We start from the raw sequence: 20275 nt of genomic DNA on the forward strand, positions 1-20275 counted from the left end.
GCTGAAGTGAAAGCCATCCTCTCTTGGGGAATGCTGCTTTTTAGTTAGCTTTGTGACAGTATCAAAAATAAATGTAGGATTGTTCATATTTTCCTCAATTAGGTTGGAAAAATAGGATTTTCGAGCAGCAATGAGGGCTCTTCAATACTGCACGGTACTGTCTTTCCAAGCTAGTCGGAAGACTTCCAGTTAAAGCTTGGTCTCAAATGGGTCATCCAAATGGACAATGACCCCAAGCATACATCCAAAGATGTGGCAAAATGGCTTAAGGACAACAAAGTCAAGGTATTGGAGTGGCCATCACAAAGCCCTGACCTCAATCCCATAGAAAATGTGTGGGCAGAACTGAAAAAGTGAGTGCGAGCAAGGAGGCCTACAAAACTGACTCAGTTACACCAGCTCTGTCAGGAGGAATGGGCCAAAATTCACCCAACTTATTGTGGGAAGCTTGTGGAAGGCTACGCGAAACATTTGACCCAAGTTAAACAATTTAAAGGCAATGCTACCAAATACTAATTGAGTGTATGTAAACTTCTGACCCACTGGGAATGTGATGAAAGAAATAAAAGCTGAAATAAATAATTCTCTCTACTATTATTCTGACCGTTCACATTTTTAAAATAAAGTGGTGATTCTAACTGACCCAAGACAGGGATTTTTTACTCTGATTAAATGTCAGGAATTGTGAAAAACTGAGTTAAAATGTATTTGGCTGAGGTGTATGTAAACGTCAGACTTCAACTGTACATACACACAGCAATCTACACACAATACCTGATAACAGGTTTAAACATTTTTTGCAGATTTATACAAATAAAAAACAGAAAATACCTTATTTACATAAATATTCAGACCCTTTGCTATGAGACTCAAATTGAGCTCAGGTGCATCCTGTTTCCATTGATAACGCTTGAGCTGTTTCTACAACTTTATTAGAGGCCGCCTTTGGTAAAATCAATTGATTGGATATGATTTGGAAAGGCACACACACACACACACACACACACACACACACACACACACACACACACACACACACACACACACACACACACACACACACACACACACACACACACACACACACACACACACACACACACACACACACACACACACACACACACACACACACACACACACACAAGGTCCTACAGTTGACAGTGCATAACTGAGCAAAAACCAAGCAGGATTGTGTCAAGGGACAGATCTGGGGAAGGGTACCAAAACATTTATGCAGCATTGAGGGTCCCCAAGAACACAGTGGCCTCCATCATTCTCAAATGGAAGAAGTTTGAAACCACCAAGACTCTTCCTAGAGCTGGCTGCCCGGCCAAACTGAGCAATCGGGGGAGAAGGGCCTTGGTCAGGGAGGTGACGGTCACTGACAGAGCTCTAGAGTTCCTCTGTGGAGATGGGAGAACCTTCCAGAAGGACAAAAATCTCTGCAGCACTCCACAAATCAGGCATTTATGGTCAAGTGGCGAGACAGAAGCCACTCCTCAGTACAAGTCACATGACAGCCCGCTTTGAGTTTGCCAAAAGGCACCTAAAGATTCTCAGACCATGAGAAACAAGATTCTCTGGTCTGATGAAACCAAGATTGATCTCTTTGGCCTGAATGACAAGCATCACGTCTGAAGGAAACCTGGCACCATCCCTACGGTGAAGCATGGTGGTGGCAGCATCATGGGACTGGGAGACTAGCCAGGATCGAGGCAAAGATGAACAGTGGAAAGTACAGAGAGATCCTTGATGAAAACCTGCTCCAGAGCATTCAGGACCTCAGACTGGGGTGAAGGTTCACATTCCAACAGGACAACGACGCTAAGCACACAGCCAAGACAGCGCAGGAGTGGCTTCAGGACAAGTCTCTGAATATCCTTGAGTGGCCCAGCCAGAGCCCGAACATGAACCCGATCGAACATCTCTGGAGAGACCTGAAAATAGCTATGCAGCAACGCTCCCCATCCAACCTGATCTAGCTTGAGAGGATCTGCAGAGAAGAATGGGAGAAACTTCCCAAATACAGGTGTGCCAAGGTTGTAGCGTCATACCCAAGAAGACTCACGGTTGTAATCGCTGCCAAAGGTGCTTCAACAAAGTAAAGGGTTTGAATACTTATGTAAATGTGATATTTCAGTTTTAAATGTTTAATACATTTGCATACATTTCTAGAATCTGTTTTTTTCTTCAATAATGTGGTATTGTGTAGATTAAAGAAAAAAATGATTTAATCAATTTTAGAATAAGGCCGTAATGTAACAAAATGTGGAATAAGTCAAGGGGTCTGACACTGCATTCGGAAAGTATTGTGTGTGTGTGTGTGTATATATATATGTGTGTATACACACACAAAACATACTTTTATGAGCTGATTTGACCTCAATTAAGCATATATCTATGATGATTTTGTAACCAGTTATAACCATAGGGAGTACACATTTCTGCAGGTGATCTGTGTATCAAGTCAAGATCACTGATACAGGTCCCCCTCTACCCTCTGAGGATATGAATAAAACTGGTCTCCAGAGAAACCTGGATTCAAACAAATATTTAGATTTTCCCTCGAATAGCTACTTTTGGGGGTAATACATGCCAATACAGCTGTGTAGATTCAGAGAGCATATCTGAGTTGAGTTTCGCAGTTCTATCAAGTATTTATACCATTGGCAGATTTTTATATGCACAAAAACAAGGTAATTTTTGGTTTTGTACATTTGATACATGGTATAGAAAAGTAACATCTTAGGCGAGTACACGGAGAACTACAGTACAGTATATCTCTGCAGATGGTCTGTCTATCTGGTCAAAATCACTTATACAGGTCCCCCTCCACCCTTTGGTGGTATGGATAACTTATGTCTCCAGAGAAACCTACACTCAAATAAAAGGCCCTATATCAAATTACTATAGGTAGAATTAGGTGTTTTTGGCTGGACTGAAAATGACAAAAAGAAATGGACTCAAACCAGAACCTGCACTAAGAAGATTAGACTAGCAGGCCAGGCTATTCAGAACTGCCCCTGGAGAAGAGTACTGGCGGTGCGTCACATTGGACTACCGGACTACACCGGTACAGTAGAATATGAAACGGTGTGCTTAATGCTCCCAACCTTGATTCAACACTTCAGAATGTAAGAAATCTTGGCCTATTGCAGTATATTGATCGAACTAAAAATTAAAAACCTGCAGTCACAATAAGTCTAGCTAATCATCACTTATCTTGACTGTAGTTTCTAGCAGCAGAGGTTACAAAGGTCACCTTGTCAACAGAATAATCTGTGTTTGAATAGCACATCACAAATGGATCATCATAATACAGGCGCTGCGCCAAACAAGACAATTGAGATTAAATAGTGTTATGCAATGTTCTTGTTTAAACATCTAATTGCTCCCAATTGTCTTGTGGAGAAGCGCAAATCCTGTGGGCTAATTATCCTATAGTGACATCCATAAACAATGGACTGGGTCTCAGTGCATGGCAGTGAATGAATGAAGACAGACAAAAGGCATCAGTCTTTGGAACCACTGCACTGCTCAGAACTACAAATAAATGTAAGATTATATTCAGTGTCTGTTTTGAAATCAAAGCACATTGCATAGCCCTTGTTTATCACAAGGTCTGTTATGTAGCAGGTAGCCTAGAGGTCAGAGATACAGGTAGGGACAAGCAGGCGAGCTAGTGCCTTCAGAAAGTATTTATAACCTTCGACTTATTCCACATTGTGTTACAGCCTACACAAGAATACAGAAGTATTCACACCACTGAGTCAAAATATGTTAGAATCACCTTTGGTAGCGATAAAAGCAGAGTCTTTCTAAGAGCTTGGCACACCTGGATTGTACAATATCTGCAAAATAAAAATATTCTTCAAGCTCTGTCAGTTGGTTGTTGATCATTGCCATTGTCAAATCTTGCCATAGAATTTTCACGCCGATTTAAGTAAAACCTGTACCGTAGCACCCCGTATTATCGGGATATTCAACAGCGTTTAAGAAATATATTACCTTCAACAGTGTTAACTTGTGATCGGGCAATCAATGTTTTGTGATTATTGGCATCATAAAAATGTTAGCAATTAGCATGTTTGGCATTTCAGTGTAAATACTATCAGCTTTTTTATAAGCGGTTTAGCAACAAAACAAATATGTCTTGTATTAATCGGCATACGGTACTCAGTTATTGGCCACCTTACTATTTTGTTTAATTACAAGATATATCTAAAAAAAAATTCAAAAAGAGACAACCTCGTAGATACCAGTTTATTGCTAACATGTAAAATGTATGAATAAATTAAGTAAACTTTTGGATATTAAATGGTGTGGTCTGTCGCGCAGTTGAATTTTACAATATACAGCGTGTCCCACAAAATGTATATATTATTTTTCGAACACTCAAAACCTAACAAATTTCAATGAATAAAATTAAATCGGTGGTCAGCTAGCTAGAAGGGTGTCTACATGCAAAACATACTGTTATTTTCCAGGCCATTTAAATGTTTACCTCAAGGTGATGTTGGGGGAAAATGAGCTAATTAGGCTACTCAAACATCCAATGTCACCTTGGTAAGCAACTCGTGTAGCTCTGGCCTTGTTTTTAGGTTATTGTCCTGCTGAAAGGTGAATTTGTCTCCCAGTGTCTGTTGGAAAGCAGACTGGACCAGGTGTACCTCTAGGCTTTTGCCTGTGCTTAGCGCTATTCCATTTTGTATCCTCGCTGAAAACTCCCTCGTCCCTGCCAATGACAAGCATGCCCATAACAAGTGTGGTACTCTGTTGGATTTGCTAATGTTTTTTTTTTCCAGTGTTACTTTAGTACCTTAACGCAAACAGGATGCATGTTTTGGAATATTTGTCATTTTAGTATTGTGGAGTAACTACAATGTTGTTGATCCAGCCTTAGTTCTATCACAGCCATTAAACTCTAATTGTTTAAGTCACCACTGGCCTCATGGTGAAATCCCTGAGTGGTGGCCTTCCTCTCTGGCAACAGAGTTAAGGATGTTTATAGTTACTGGGTGTATTGATACACCAGCCAAAGTGTAATTAATAACTTCCCAATGCTCAAAGGGATATTCAATGTCTGCTCCCCCTCCTTTACCCATCTACCAATAGGTGCCCTTCATGGCAAGGCATTGGAAAACTACTCTGTATACTTAAGCAATAAGGCCTGCGGGGGTGTGGTATATGGCCAATATACCACGGCTAAGGGCTGTTCTAGTCAAGCTGCAAAGCGGAGTGCCTGGATACAGACCTTAGCCGTGATATATTGGCCATATACCACAAACCCGAGGTGACTTATTGCAATTATAAACTGGTTACCAACGTAATTACAGCAGTAAAAATAAGTCAAATCAAATTTTATTGGTCACACAGCATTGTGAATAGTGAAATTCTTATGCTTCTAGATCTGACAGTGCAGCAGTATAACAATTCCACAAAACCTAATAAACACAATATAGTAAAGGAATGAGAATATATAAGTACAAAATATGGATGAACAGTGACAGAGCAGCTAAGATGCAATAGACAGTAAAGAATACAGTATATACATACGAGATGAGTAATGCGAGATGTGGCATTATTAAAGTGACTAGTGTTCCACTTAAAGTGGCCAATGATAGAGTGTAGGTAAGCAGCCGCCTCTCTGCGCTAGTGATGGCCGTTTAACAAGCTGACGGCCTTGAGATAGTGGTTCTGCAAGCGCTCTGTCCCAGCGCTCATGCACCTTTACGCACCTCACGTTCTGGTTAGAAGCGGGGTGAACAGGTTGTGGCTTGGGTGGCTGTCCTTCATGATCTTTTTGCCTTCCTGTGACGTCGGATGTTGCCTGTGTCCTGGAGGGCAGGTAGTTTGCCCCCAGTGATGGGTTGTGCAGACCTCGCGACCCTCTGGAGAGGCCTATGGTTTTGGGCAGTGCAGTTGCCGTACCAGGACGTGATATAGCCCGACAGGTTGCGCCCAAATGTGCACCTGTCAAAGTCGGTGCGTGTTGTCGGTGACAAGACATTTCAGCCTCCTGGAGGTTGAAGAGGCACTGTTGTACTTCACTGTCTGTGTGCGTGGACCATTTCAGTTCAGTGAAATGTACACTGAGGAAGTTAAAAAAAACGTTCCACCTTCTCTACTGCGGTCCCGTCGATGTGGATAGGGATGCTCCCTAGCCGTTGTGGGTGAGTACAGGGGATGGCTGAGAACACAGCCTTGTGGGGCCCCAGTGTTAAGGACCAGCAGAGTGAAGATGTTTCCTACCTTCCCCACCTGGGGGCGAACTATCAGGAAGTCCAGGACCCAGTTGCACAGGGTGGGGTTGAGACCCAGGGTCTCAAGCTTGATGAGTTGAGGGTACTATGGTGTTGAATGCTGAGCTATAGTCAATGAACAGCATTCCTCTGGTCCAGATGGGATAGGGCAGTGACCGGCTGTTAGCCAATCAGCATTCAGGGCTCGAAACACCCAGTATATAATAGGATTTAAGACACCACAGGGCGTTACAACACCCGGCGTAGGTTGCGGAGACACACTATGGCTCTTCAAACATAATTCAGATGCCTTTTAGTGTTACAACGAATAAGCTAACTGACATCACACTGGTTTGAGGAATTAAAATGCAAGCGATAAAAAAAAAGAAAAAAAAAAAAGTTTATTTCATAGGACAGTCCTGAAGCATATGTACGGAGTGCATTAAAACTGCACTATAACAAAATCCTACGTTTAATTGAACACCAACAAATGCCATTTTAAAAAGTCAACAGCAAAGCAAAAATAAAAATTAGGGAAACGCCTCTTTTCAAAGCCGTGTGGTAAAAAGGGTGTGTTTAAAGTAAAAATCTTACACAAGTACCTCAGATGTTTAGCAAAGAAAATATAAAGTAACTACAGGCATCAATGCCAGAATGTTAAGTGAGAAGCACAGGCGTTGCCTGAAGGGATTTCACCAGTACATTCAGTCAATCATCCTCCCCTGAGGGTTAATCTTCCTTTTGTTCTGTGACCTCATCTTCTGTGACATCCTCCTCAAAGACATCAGACCTGGGTGTGAAGTCACTGCTGGTACTGGGGCCATCAGATTCTTCTAGTTCCTCAAAATCGTCCTCGGCACCAAGCGCAATCGCGCGCAGGTCCTCTAAACTTTCCGGACTCTTTCCAGTTAACCTCTGAGAGTAGATAAAAGAATATTAGCTTTGAACATCACACGCTACCTTAGATTTAAAAGTATCCATAGACCTTAGAGATAGAAAATAAAGTTTGTGGCCATCAATTTCCCAGCTCTTACCTCTATCATGTCAGCCATGTGCTGTACATGTTGGACCAGTTCCTGAAGCTCATCATTCTCTGTCTTCAGCTGGGCTATCTGCTCATCCTTGGCCTCGATGCCTTTGTGCAACTGCTCAAACAAGGTAATAAAGTCACTCAATGTGGCAGATTAAAAAAATATATATCTTTTTTTTAAGGTAGCTTCAGACTTTACCATCCACTAAAATGTTAAACGTTATCAGCTTAAGGTCAATGGCCAAAATACCACTATATGCCAAGGCCCCAAAAGACATGGGGCAGAATTCCACAAGATTAATGGTTTCAGAGATATGGATAGTTCAGACCAACACCCATTGTTCCAGCTGGAGTGTTGCCAGAGACTGATTGACTCATTTTGAACCGTGGGAACAGGACAAGTTGATTAAACATTAGTCAGCAGCCTTCAGTGATTAACTGACCTCCTCATTCTCCTGGAGCACTTTGTAGAGCGCTTTACGCCTCTCCTCCGCTACCTCTTTCCAGTAGGAAGAGGGAGGGGTTTCTGAAACAGAGGGGAAAGGCCATTTCAATTAAACTACTGGACAAACATCATCGATCAATAAAAAAAATACATTAAATTCTATGGGATTTTAATAGACATCATACATGTAGACAAAATGTGAGCCAAGTCCATGTTGATGAAACATTGTTGGGATAAATGGGGTAAGGCTGATGACCAGCCATAAAAACGATGTCCTTGTAACACATTGAATACCAACATACCTTTGACCATTAGCTCGTAGGTCTCCTTGGTAACGCCGTCGGGGCGATTGTCATTCTCTGCTTTTGGTGATGTGACAGCAACTTCGGCCTTCACCCTCTTTGAGCCCTTCACTTGTTCAGCGTTCCACCGTTTCCTTTTGTAAACCGCCTTTCCTGTCTGAACACATGAAAACTTAGAATTACTTGACCTGCACAGTGGTTGGTGGTAGACATTTGACCAAATCACTTTAGTTTGCCAAATACAGCAACATCAGTGACAAATTCCAATTGCATACCGGTACTACCCTGCCGTGGTTTTTATTGACTGCAGAAGGCTGGAGGACTTGCAGGGTTTTCCTTGTGGGTCCCATGGTCTTGACTCGATCCACCCCCCAAAAAAGCTGTAAAATAAAATGCATATAAAGTCACCTCCACATTCAAATGAATAGTTACATGTGAAAAGTTCAGTTTGACATTTAAAAGTAATTAACAAAACTGTACAAGTCAGCATTCATGTGATTACACAAAACAGAATCAGTGAGGCTTTAGTTACACCCCCCCCCCCCATTTAGAAACCATTAAGGTGCAACATCGGTGGGAAACAACCCAATCTGCACTCCCTGACCCAAGTATTGTGAGCATTCACCTGGGCATAGTGCCATTCAACTGCTCCTACTCCGGTTACACTCGATGTCATCGTGGGATGGAAAAATAAGTGACTGAATGGCTGTACACATCTGACTGAAGTGAAGGTTCAAATGTTACTCAAATTCATTCAGTACTACAGCTGTGCTTGATTGAACTCCTGTTGGAACAGAACCAACAGAAAGTCCAAACTCCGTCTACCAGGCACGCCAGACAGGCTAAAGCAAACTCAGTACTGGAAAGATTAAGTAGTATTTGAACCCATGTCTGGTATCCAACTGACTGGCAGGCAAGGGAAAGGGGCAGGCCCATCCTGCTCTGAGCACCATTGATGGGGCGATTGCCTTTAATTCCCACGGGCTGCGATTGGCCTTCAGTCATCGTCTTACTCGCTGACATTCTTGAACAAGTAATTACCGTGGGAACTGTTCTCAAAAAGCTCATTATGGACAACTACAAGTTAGTGTGCAAACAAACCAAAGCAGTTAAATTGAGGTAAATGTTGAATTTGAAAACATTGAGTTAATTCCAAGGTGTGCATGAGTGGACAATAATTAGTTTGAAGGAGGTCACTGTTCAAGGCCTGTTAACCACTTGTAAGGTCTCTTCATGCAAAATGTTTATGTGCTAGGCACACAAACATTTTAACTTGGCATTACTAGAGCAAGCATGCAGCAGACTGTCAGGTATTATTGGCTGACAAACAGACTTGCTGTAAAGTTGAAAGCACAGAATCTGCTAGAATGTCATTGTATGCTGTAGCATTGACTTCCTTTCACTGGAAGTAAGGGGCCTAGCCCAAACCATGTAAAACAGCCCAATACCTTTATTCCTCCATTATATTTTACAGTTGGCACTACGCAGTCTGGCAAGTAGGGTTCTCCTGGCATCCGCCAAACCCAGTCACCTGTCGGACTGCCAGACGGTGAAGCGTGATTCATCACTCCAGAGAACGCGTTTACACTGCTCCAGAGGCCAATGGCGGCAAGCTTGACACCTCTCCAGCCGACGCTTGGCATAGCACATGGTGTTATTAGGCTTTGGGAAACCCATTTTATGAAGCTCCCGATATGCCGAAGTTGCTTCGAGGCAGTTTGAAACCCAGTAGTGAGTGTTGCAGAGGACAGATTTCATTTTTACCTGCTTCAGCACTCTGCGGTCCTGTTCTGAGAGCTTGTGGCCTACCACTTCAGTTGTTGCCCCTAGACTGTTCCACTACACAATAACAGCGCTTACAGTTCAGAGCAGCTCTAGCAGGGCAGAAATTTGACAAACTGACTTGTTGGAAAGTTGACATCTTATGACAGTGCCACGTTAAGTTACTGAGCTCTTCAGTAAAGCCGTTCTACTGTCAATGTCCGATGGAAATTGCATGGCTGTGCTCCATGTTATACACCTGTAAGCAACAGGTGTGGCTGAAACAGCCCAAGCCACCAATTTGAAAGGGTGTCCACATACACAAAAGTATCACTTAAAATTGCACAATGGGCTAATTTCCCCAATGTGGACAGTTTGTTACTACCTAACACAAGCTTGTATTCACACATCAGTTGAGTGAAATTACCTAATTTTTTACATCAGATTGGTGATGTTAATACATAACTCCATTGCTTTAAACAAATAACTGCATCTACGGTTTAATCATACTCGTCTGTCCTCACCTCAATCAGACCGACAGTCATTGCATCAATTAACTAAAAAAATCCAGTTAACTTCATTAAGTAATACAACATTTTCAGTGGTTCTGTGCAACACTTAACCTTTAATAATAATTGTCAAGTATACAAATAAAATGTTATGCATAAACTGATTTCCAACATAAGCACCACAGAACACACTGCAACACCATGGTGCAAGGCAAACGCAGCGTTCCTTTGGAAATGAATGCACTTCTGGTGTGCCAAAAACCGCAAGGAAACCGTCTGTCTGATCAAGGCGTTAGATCGCAGTTATGAAATTCAAACCGCAAGGGGGGAGGAAGGGGTGCTCTTTATAAATGCAGCTGGCCACAAACAAATGGATATTTGGCAGTCAAGAAATCACTGAAATAAGAGACAACTCATTTCACCATTTAGGCTTAACTGTGGAGATTATTCGTTGAAAGGATCTAGTCAAAAGTGTTGCGTTTACCTTTTCTTACTGGCCCACAAGAAGCCGAGTTGCTAAATGGCTACTACATGTTATTTTATCGACAGGTATATGTAGTATACCGAAACTCATTGTGGATGGTCTTTGTAGAGCGCAAATGGCACACGTAGCAGTGAATTAGCCTATTACCATACAGTGTAGAATTGAATGATCAATAACGCTCGCAGAGTAAACAAGCTCATCAATTAAAATCTGGAGTGAGCGCTTGGTAAATGATGAGTGAGCAGTTTAAGGTACTCATTTTTATGCGTACCTTAAACGTTTTTGTACTAGATTGTGGATTACGGACATTTTATTAAACCCGTGTTTTGACGCTATGCTATTTTCAAAAATACATAACAGGAAGCAGCAACAACATTTCTACTTAAGGAATATTTAAAATAAAAATCTGTAAAAGCGATTTAAAAGAACCCTAAAAACGTGCTGTGATGTATTGAATTGGTCCTGGCTAGTAACAAACAACTTTAAATCTCTTAAATCCATTCTAACAATGTGACCAAAAAACGATCAATCCATGAGATTCCCCTTTGAACCGAATTACAGACAAAACACTGATAGCTCAGCATTAGACCGGATTGGCTGGGATTATTACTTTCACCTTTATTTTACTGGGCAAATCAGTTACGAACAAATTCTTATTTTCAATTAATGGCCTAGGAACAGCGGATTAACTGCCTTGTTCAACGAACGACCGGTTTTTACCTTGTCAGGTCGGGGATTCGATCTTACAACCTTTCGGTTACAAATCCAACGCTCTGACCACTAGGCTGCCTGTCGCTTTTACCTTCAAGTACTCAGGATTTATTCCCAGGTTTAAATTTTCCTAAAGTACATATTTAACACTGGTGATTAAAGTAAATTGTAAGTCCTAAAAAGGCGATTTACTACGCTTGAAACTGACTGGAGAACGACAAAATAACATCGTTGCAACGCAGGAGAGAATGTCTGTTGATACTGGAAGTGTGTTTTAAATTGTTAGTTAACATTGTAACAATATAAAGAAACCGCCAAAGATGCATTGAGGTGGCTGGCATGGTATGGCCAGACAAAAGTTACCTGAATCTCTGGTATGACCAAGTTTCGGGTAATGGCAACTGGCTAAATAGATTATGTTAACTATGTCTTACTCAAAAAGAACGTGGACCAAATTAGTTAGTAAAGTAGAAAAAAAAAAATTCAGTAGGGCAAAATCTCGCACAATAACGTTAACTACAGTCAAGCTAACTTTCAAATTGTAAAAAATTAATAACGAGCTATCCTTTGTGTGAAACACTCATTGACTTGAGTGTATTTGACCTTTGAGTGAAATTAAACATTTTAGAATACCATATAATGTAACTTACTGTTTACAGCTTCCGTGAGTGTTACAGCGAAGTTGTCCTTGCTTCTTTAATTCTCGGAGTCACGTTTCTTTCTCGCCAACTCGCGCCAGGAGCTTAAATATCCTGTTAAATCACGTGACACATGTGATGCTCTTTCCGGATTTTGTCAATGCTTCAAAATAAGAGTTTTGGCGTGACCTCTGTTGTCCAGCACATAAGAACCAAACATACCCGAGATTGTTCAACTTTATGATACAAGTACCAAACTTGGTACACTAATTAGTGATCGGGTGATTCTGCAACTTCGGCCACTTTGGCAGTGCAAACTTTCAGAAATGAAAACTTATTCAAACACCATTTTACCAGTATTGTACTTGTTTTTGATTTGTCTAGAAACAATATCTGATAATGGCTGCGATCGTACTATTCAGGAATGTATATATTTTTGTCATTTTTCCCAGACAGCCATAGACAAATGTCATTTCCATCACGTCATTAAACATCCATTTTATTTGAAAATGAAATATCATTCAATTGATTTATAACGGATTTCTTATACATTTGTAAATGAACTTCTACTAAATATTATTTTAAGTGTTTTTTAAGGTTTTCCTAATATTAATAATTCAACACAATGCCTGAATGTATAAACTTGCCTTCGTGACAGCTGAAAACATTTATTTATCATGAAAAATAAGATATTTCCACCCAACCTTTTTGTGAGATTATGATAACAACCATATGATTTCCATATCTAAAACAAACAAATGTATGTAAATTATACATAACATACTCATTTACCTCAAAAATATGGGTTGTGATGGAAATTACATCTATGTAAAAAGAAAAAAAAGTATGAAAACAATATTTTATTGCAAACATTTTGAACAACAAGCATTGTTAAACATTTCATTAATATAAGACAAAGTAAGATTCCAAAACACTGGAACTAACACCTTTTCAACATGAGAACAATGTGTTGTCCTTGACTACACTTAGATGCTACAAATAGAAATTCTAGCACATATGTAGAGGGAAGAGTTAACTGAGAGCCACACATGTTTTATTTAATATATGATTTTATGCCCTGCTTTGTATGTACTATATAGTGAGTTTCCAAGTGTATCTAAGGCCTAGAAAGAGAGCTAAGTTCCTCCCAGACCAAGGCATCCAGCTCCATGTGCCTTTTGGTCACTGGATGGGGCTCAGGGACAAGTCCAAGCACATGCTGTGGTCTGTACCATATGATGTCGTCTCTCATTGGCCATTTACACAGGTAGTTCTCTGCAAAGTCAATATGCACAATAATCTCCTCTTTCCCCAGATTGTCTTTTAATTCTCTCCGTTTGGAGTATTGGTGTCGAATGTTGTACACGTGTTTCCCCAACTTCTCTTTCAATCCTTTTGGAAAAGTCCTCCAATAGAATCTGCAGTGTGCCACATACCTTTTCTTTTACTGTCAAATGTACAGTGAACTTCTCCATGTTTCCCTCTTTGTTTTTCTTCTCTCTCTCTTCAGCTTTGTTTTTCCACTCAAACCACCATGTCTGCTCACCAGCATCAAAGTCAGATGTTTTAAGCTCTTTTGCTTGGCAAAGGGAGCACTCTCTATACATGCACTCTTTCTTCAGGTTCTCACAGCACAAAGACTCAATAACTTTCTCAATGTTGCTGCAGCTGATCACTTTGTGATGCTGTAGTTTGTTCACCATGAACTGGAGGTTGGGGTGGGTTTTGCAGAGGCATGTGTCCCTATCCTGGACTTTTGACTTGACAACACAAAAAGGATGTATTTTGCAGAATTCACAGTAGGACATTTGAATTTCTGAATATTCCCTCTTAAACTTCTGATAAAGGTTCTGAATTGTGCCATTCAAGAAGATCCTCTTCTTTTTCTTCTTGTTCCTCGTTAGTGTGTCCTTTTTCCCTGTTGTTGCTCTGCTGTTGTCATCACGTTCACAGAATCTAGTGATTTTCTCTTCTGTGGCTGTGCTAATTCTGTTAACACAGATTTTCATGGAATATTGAAGACCTGATGGCCTGTTTTCATTTGCCCTCATTGCTTTTGCTGAAAATCCAAATTCTCTGTTTGTGGCTTTGACCAGGCCATACTTTCTCAGGATGTTGCCTCTGAGAAGACCGGACGTGAACGGACGTGTACGTACGTGTAGCCATGACAATATTAGTATCTCTTTTGTTTCCTTCAGCTTACATGGACACATGAATAAGGGCAACAGTTCACTTGTGTACTCCTGGGGGTCAGTCTAGGACAGGTCATGGAATTTTCAAGTTGACTAATATCCAGGAGGGGATTGGTTTCAGTGCTGTTACAGAAACTCTCACTGCCTCCTTCACACAAATGATCCCAACAATTTTTTAAATAAAATATAAAATACATGTTGGTTCAACACAGTGGTGGGGGTCACAATGATCCGAGGACAGCGGGAGTGTTGATCACAAGGGCGGGTATTTGTGACCCAAGGAAAATGGGAGGGTTAAAGTTCTACCACAAATTAAAGAAATTATAGCCTGTTTGGAAATGACTGACAATTAAAATATTCTCTACACAAGCAATATTTACCTCGATTTCTCTTCAACTTCTGGACATCACATCTGGAACAACTTTTTTTTATATGTTTTTTTTAGTGTAACTTTTTATAAACCCCCCAAAAATTAACAACAAATCAATACAGGAAGTAAATGTAGGAACACACGTATATTGGAATAATATACAAAGGACAATTGGGCTAGGGGGTACAATATCACATTACACAAGGACCTTAAGGGACATACATACACTTATAATTCTAACAGCTTTTTTGTTAGTAGAGTATTTAATTGTCTTAAAATACAGTTCAATTTCTTTTTGTAAGGTAAGAAAATGTGTTTTTTTGTTTGTAAATTTCCATTTGTGAATATGAAATTTGGCCAAAAGAATAATGAAATGAATTACATAAAAATGTTTCAGCTTATTTCTATCGTAGGTAAAGAATCCAAGCAGTACATCTCTCCACAATAGTGTAAGATCTTCATAAATGTGTTCAATTATAAATCTACTGATGTCTTGCCACAGTTTTCTTACAAAAGAGAAACAAATCTTTCCTACTGATGAGTCAAACAGGGTCAATGGAAGGTAGGCTCTGAGGGTCTTGACACGTTCCTGAATAATAAAGCAACACCTGAGGGAATGGCATCTAAAACAATTGCAAAATCTTTAGGTGTTACAGGGACCTTGTAAAGTGATAAGAATTCCTTATAACTGAGTAAAAGACCCTCTGCATTTACCAGTTGGCTCACCAATAGGATATTATTTACCAGTTGGCTCACCAATAGGATATTATTTACCAGTTGGCTCACCAATAGGATATTATTTACCAGTTGGCTCACCAATAGGATATTATTTATCAGTTGGCTCACCAATAGGATATTATTTACCAGTTGGCTCACTAATAGGATATTATTTCGGAACCAATATTCCAAAAACAAAGAAGTATTTTTATACAATATATCCCGATTATTCCATATATAATATCTGTGTGGAGAAAAAAATATGCTTATAAATTAAGGACCATGACAAGAAAACCTGCTGATGAAAAGCAGAAAGTTTCACTGGAACTTTGTCAATATTATAATTGCAAACCAACATGTAGTTAAGGCCACCGAAAGTAGAGAAGACATGATGAGGAATAAAATTCCACATAGAAGTGGGTCTTCCTAGGAATTGTTTTATCCAATTGATCTTAAAAGTATTATTTAAGGTAGAAAGTCCAGAAAATTCAGCCCACCATTCTCATAAGTGTTCATTACAACAGTTTTCCTAATGTAATGGCCACGGTTTCTCCACAGAAAGTTGAAAAGCATCTGGTCTATCTCCTTGCTTATTTTACTGTCAAGATATAAAGATAGAGCGCCATATGTTAGTCTAGAGATACCTTCAGCCTTGGTTATTAGGACTCTTCCTTTTAAAGATAAGTCCCTCTGTAGCCATTGATTTAGCTTCTTCTGGGGTTTTTTAATAGGAGGGTTAAAATTTAGTAAGCCTCTAGACTTCTGATCCTTTGTAATGGTTATGCCTAAATATGTAAGTTCTTCTTTTACTGGAATACCATAATATGAAGGTGTCACACAATCTTTGAAAGCCATGAGTTCACATTTATTAATGTTAAGATATAGACCAGACGCTTTGGAAAAGGATTGTATCACATTGATCGATATGGGAATTTGGTTAGCATCTTTCAGAAAAAGTGTAGTATTGTCAGCCAGCTGGCTTATAATAATTTCTTTACTAGCTATGGAAATACCTTGTACAGGACTATTATTTAAAGAATTTGTAAGAAGTTGGGTGATTAATAAAAACAGGTACGGAGAGATAGGACAACCTTGCTTAATTCCTCTCTTTAACTCATATCTAGGCGAGGTGCCATATTTCAATTTGATGGAGCTGTTACCATTTGTATAGTCTTAATATCCTTACAGAAAAAATCCCCAAAGCCAAGTCTCTCAAGGGAGTGGAAGAGGAACTGATGCTCTACAAATGCTTTATAAAAATCTAAAAATAATATGAAGCTATCCTCGGTTATTAGGTCTGAGTAGTCAAGTATGTCTAATACTAGTCTGACATTGTTAGAAATGTGTCTGTTCCTAATAAAGCCAGATTGTGTTTCATCAATGATTGCATCCAGGACTTCTTTAATTATTTTTGTAAGCAGTAAGGCTAATATCTTATAGCCATTATTAAGAAGACAAATTGGATGCCAGTTATCGATGAGCAGCACTTATTTTTTAGGCTTAGGTATCAGTGTTATTAAACCCTGACTCATTGTAGGAGGGAGAACATTGTTTTTAATACTCTCTAAAAATACTTCAAATAGGAAGGGAGATACTTGTTCAGAAAATAATTTGTAAAATTCTGATGTAATTCCATCAACACCTGGTGATTAATTGCTCTTTAGATGTTTGATAGACTATAATCTCTTCAACTTTGATTGGCTCATCACCCTGTTTAGATTCTGTATCACTGATAGAGTGAACATTATTCAGTGAGTCAAAAAACATATCTGTGGATTCCTGACAGTACGTACAGCTATACAATTTTCTGTAAAAATTGCTACAGTATTTAGCGTTTCATTTTTGGTCATCTGTTATAACACCATCAATGTATGGATAGTGTTATTTTTAGAGTGAAATTTCTCAAGTCTAAAGAAATAGGATGAATTCTGTTCTCCCTCCTCAATCCATTTATTTCTAGATCTAATAAAGGCTACTTCTGCTTTTTTAAACCTTTATTTAACAAGGCAAGTCAGTTAAGAACAAATTCTTATTTTCAATGACAGCCTAGGAAAAGGGAATTAACTGCCTTGTTCAGGGGCAGAATGACAGATTTCTACCTTGTCAGCTCGGGGATTTGATCTTGCAATCTTTCGGTTACTAGTCCAATGCTCTAACCACTAGGCTACGCTATTTATATTATCCAGTTTATTTTGTAACTCAATCAGTTCCATCTTCTCCTCCCCCGAGAGGTTGGCTGGGGATCTCTGAGAAAGGAAGTTGTCTTAATGACCACCTTGTCCTCCTCAGCTCTTCTGGTCTTGGCAAGATTACTACCATATTTTCTAAGGTATTTGGACACCTCAAATTTAAAGAGCTCCCAGTTCTTGCAATAAGATTTTTCTTCACAAGCCCTTTCCCAAAAATGTGAAAGCAGATCTTTAACCTCAAACTTAACTATATCATTATTTAATAATGAGCTATTTAGCTTCCAGTAGGATGCTCTACCAAGGTTAGTATCAGGGGTAAATATTTTGATATCAATGTAAATGGCCCTGTGGTCTGTGAGGGGAGTAGTACAAATATTTGTAGTAACACACTCACTATCAATACTTTTGGATATAAGCCAAAAATCTATTCTGGATTGTCTGGAATCTGTTTTGTTACTTCAAGTGAATGATCTGTCGGCCGGAAACCTCTCTCTCCATATATCAGTAAGATCAAACTTTTCCATAAAAAGTATTAAACTCAAATTCTGATTGGTTGGCCTACCTGGGGGCCATCTATCAGTTGAATTATCTATAGTAAATGTTAAAGTCCCCTCCTATAAATAATAACAAATTCGGACATTTAGATAACCAATGAAGTATATGTTTCTCTATAGATTCAAGCAACTCATCATTCTCATGTTTGGTGTTGTACCCGTAGAAGTTTACAGTAATGAGTGTAATGTCATTGTAACTGATCACAAGACAAATAAAGTGACCAATGGGGTCACATTCAGAGTGTAGAATATTACCACCAAAGGTATTTTTAATTGTAGTGACACCAGCGGAGCGTTCAGATCCATGGGAAAGCCAAATATCGTTGCCCCACTGTGACCTCCAGAAGTTGGCATCAGCCGAAATTGAGTGAGACTCTTGAAAAAAGCAAAAATCTGTTCTAAATTGTTTAGCAAATAAAAAAAGGCCTTGCGCTTCACATTGTTTCGTAACCCCCTAACATTAAGAGAAACTATAGACAAAGACAAAACAACAAAGATTATTACATTTACATTTAAGTCATTTAGCAGACGCTCTTATCCAGAGCGACTTACAAATTATATAAAAGTATAAACTGTAGTAGGATGAGTCAAAAACGTAGGAGCAGTGAACGTAAGCGATAAAGAACCGAGATCTGCACCATTTAAGTCAACTTAAAGTGAAAATAGCTTATTCCATAAACTTTGAGCTAGATGTATTCCGGCTATTGAAATTCAACTCAACTGAAAATTATGTTCAAGACCAAACCAAGGGTTCTTGTAGTAAGAGAGACTAAAAACCCTCTTTAGTGTAATCAGGAACTATTCTGAGAAATAAAATACAAAATAATAATTTAAATAAAAGAGTGCCTACAATTTTAAGTGCAAATGAAAACTGATCACAAAAAAATCTAATAAAAAACGTTTTACATATACATGTGCCTAAGACCTTTTTCACTTGGAAATAAGTATTAATAACTAAATAGAACAATAACTGTGTAAAGTCAGAGCAGACCTGTTTGCCCTTTAAAACAGTATCTTAGTTACTGCATACATAAAAAATAAATTCAGCTTTCAGTCTTCTTCGTAAGTTTGTAAACAAAATAGGCCTTCTGGTCATACAAGAACAAACAAATAAATTGAAGCACCTGAGTATTCCAAAAAATAGGCACCTGATGCTTGTTAGGTAAAGTTAAACATTACAAGGAAAATGAGAATACTATGGCCGAAATCACCAATCTGTTCCTTCTGGTGAGATTTTAGGGAGGAATATGGATTCCAGTGTGAACTTAACATACAAATATTTGTATTTGTTTTATTTAAAAAAATTAAATCCCAAAAATTGACTCGAGGACATAGAAGTGCCCGTAGCTGCAGAATCACCCTAAAACGAGATACATAAAGGAACATTTTAAAGATTATAGGCAGTGGAGGAAGCATGGCAGTCAACCAGGGCACCTTTTAAATAACTGGCTGCCATTCTGTTTTCCTGTTAAAAGAAAATAGGGTAAAATAGTTCCAAACAATATCAAAATGACTTTGTAACGTTATCGACCCACTAAATAAACCCCACAGATCCTATAGAATATGATTCTGATTATACAATACTCTTAATACCTATGAGGTCATTTTGACCATAGTCCAGCTACGGGAAATGTTTTGGACTTTGTTGTAGAGCCACAAAATGTAGTCTAATATAGGGCCATATCTCCATAAATAATTTGTACATACAGCCAGATGATGGCTTAAAATGTAAAAAAAATTGTAATCTTAAAATGTTGTCTGGAAAACAAAATAAATGCCCCCCAAAATGCCAGATATACCGGTGGGGGCTCCTCAGATGAAGAAGGGGAGGACCATACTCCTCAATGAATTTAATAAAAATAAAACTTGTGAAACATTGAAAAAGTTATTATTTTTAGTTAAAACTATACTCAATATATTCACATCACCAAATAATTGATTAAAACACACTGTTTAGCAATGCAGGTCTACAGTAGCCTCAACAGCAATCTGTAGGGTAGCACCGTGGTGTAGCCATAGGACAGCTAGTTTCCGTCCTCCTCTGAGTACATTGACTTCAATACAAAACCTAGGAGGCTCATGGTTCTCACCCCTTTCCATAGACTTACACAGTAATTTTGACAACTTC

The 20275-nt window shown here is 39.2% G+C and overlaps 1 protein-coding gene across 1 annotated transcript; it reads right to left on the reverse strand.

Annotated features, from left to right (window-relative positions):
- Positions 1-6631: 6631 nt before the first annotated feature.
- gmnn (geminin DNA replication inhibitor) lies at positions 6632-12240 on the reverse strand. The gene is made up of 6 exons (XM_029734619.1): positions 12138-12240; positions 8298-8402; positions 8023-8179; positions 7719-7801; positions 7280-7390; positions 6632-7160 (listed from the first exon to the last, which is right to left on the reverse strand). The coding sequence occupies exons 2-6, from the start codon at positions 8370-8372 to the stop codon at positions 6975-6977; spliced, it is 612 nt and encodes a 203-aa protein (XP_029590479.1). The 5' UTR covers positions 8373-8402; positions 12138-12240; the 3' UTR covers positions 6632-6974.
- Between the last annotated feature and the right edge of the window lie 8035 nt (positions 12241-20275).

This window comes from Salmo trutta, chromosome 36, assembly GCF_901001165.1.
Source record: "Salmo trutta chromosome 36, fSalTru1.1, whole genome shotgun sequence".
NCBI lineage: Eukaryota > Metazoa > Chordata > Actinopteri > Salmoniformes > Salmonidae > Salmo > Salmo trutta.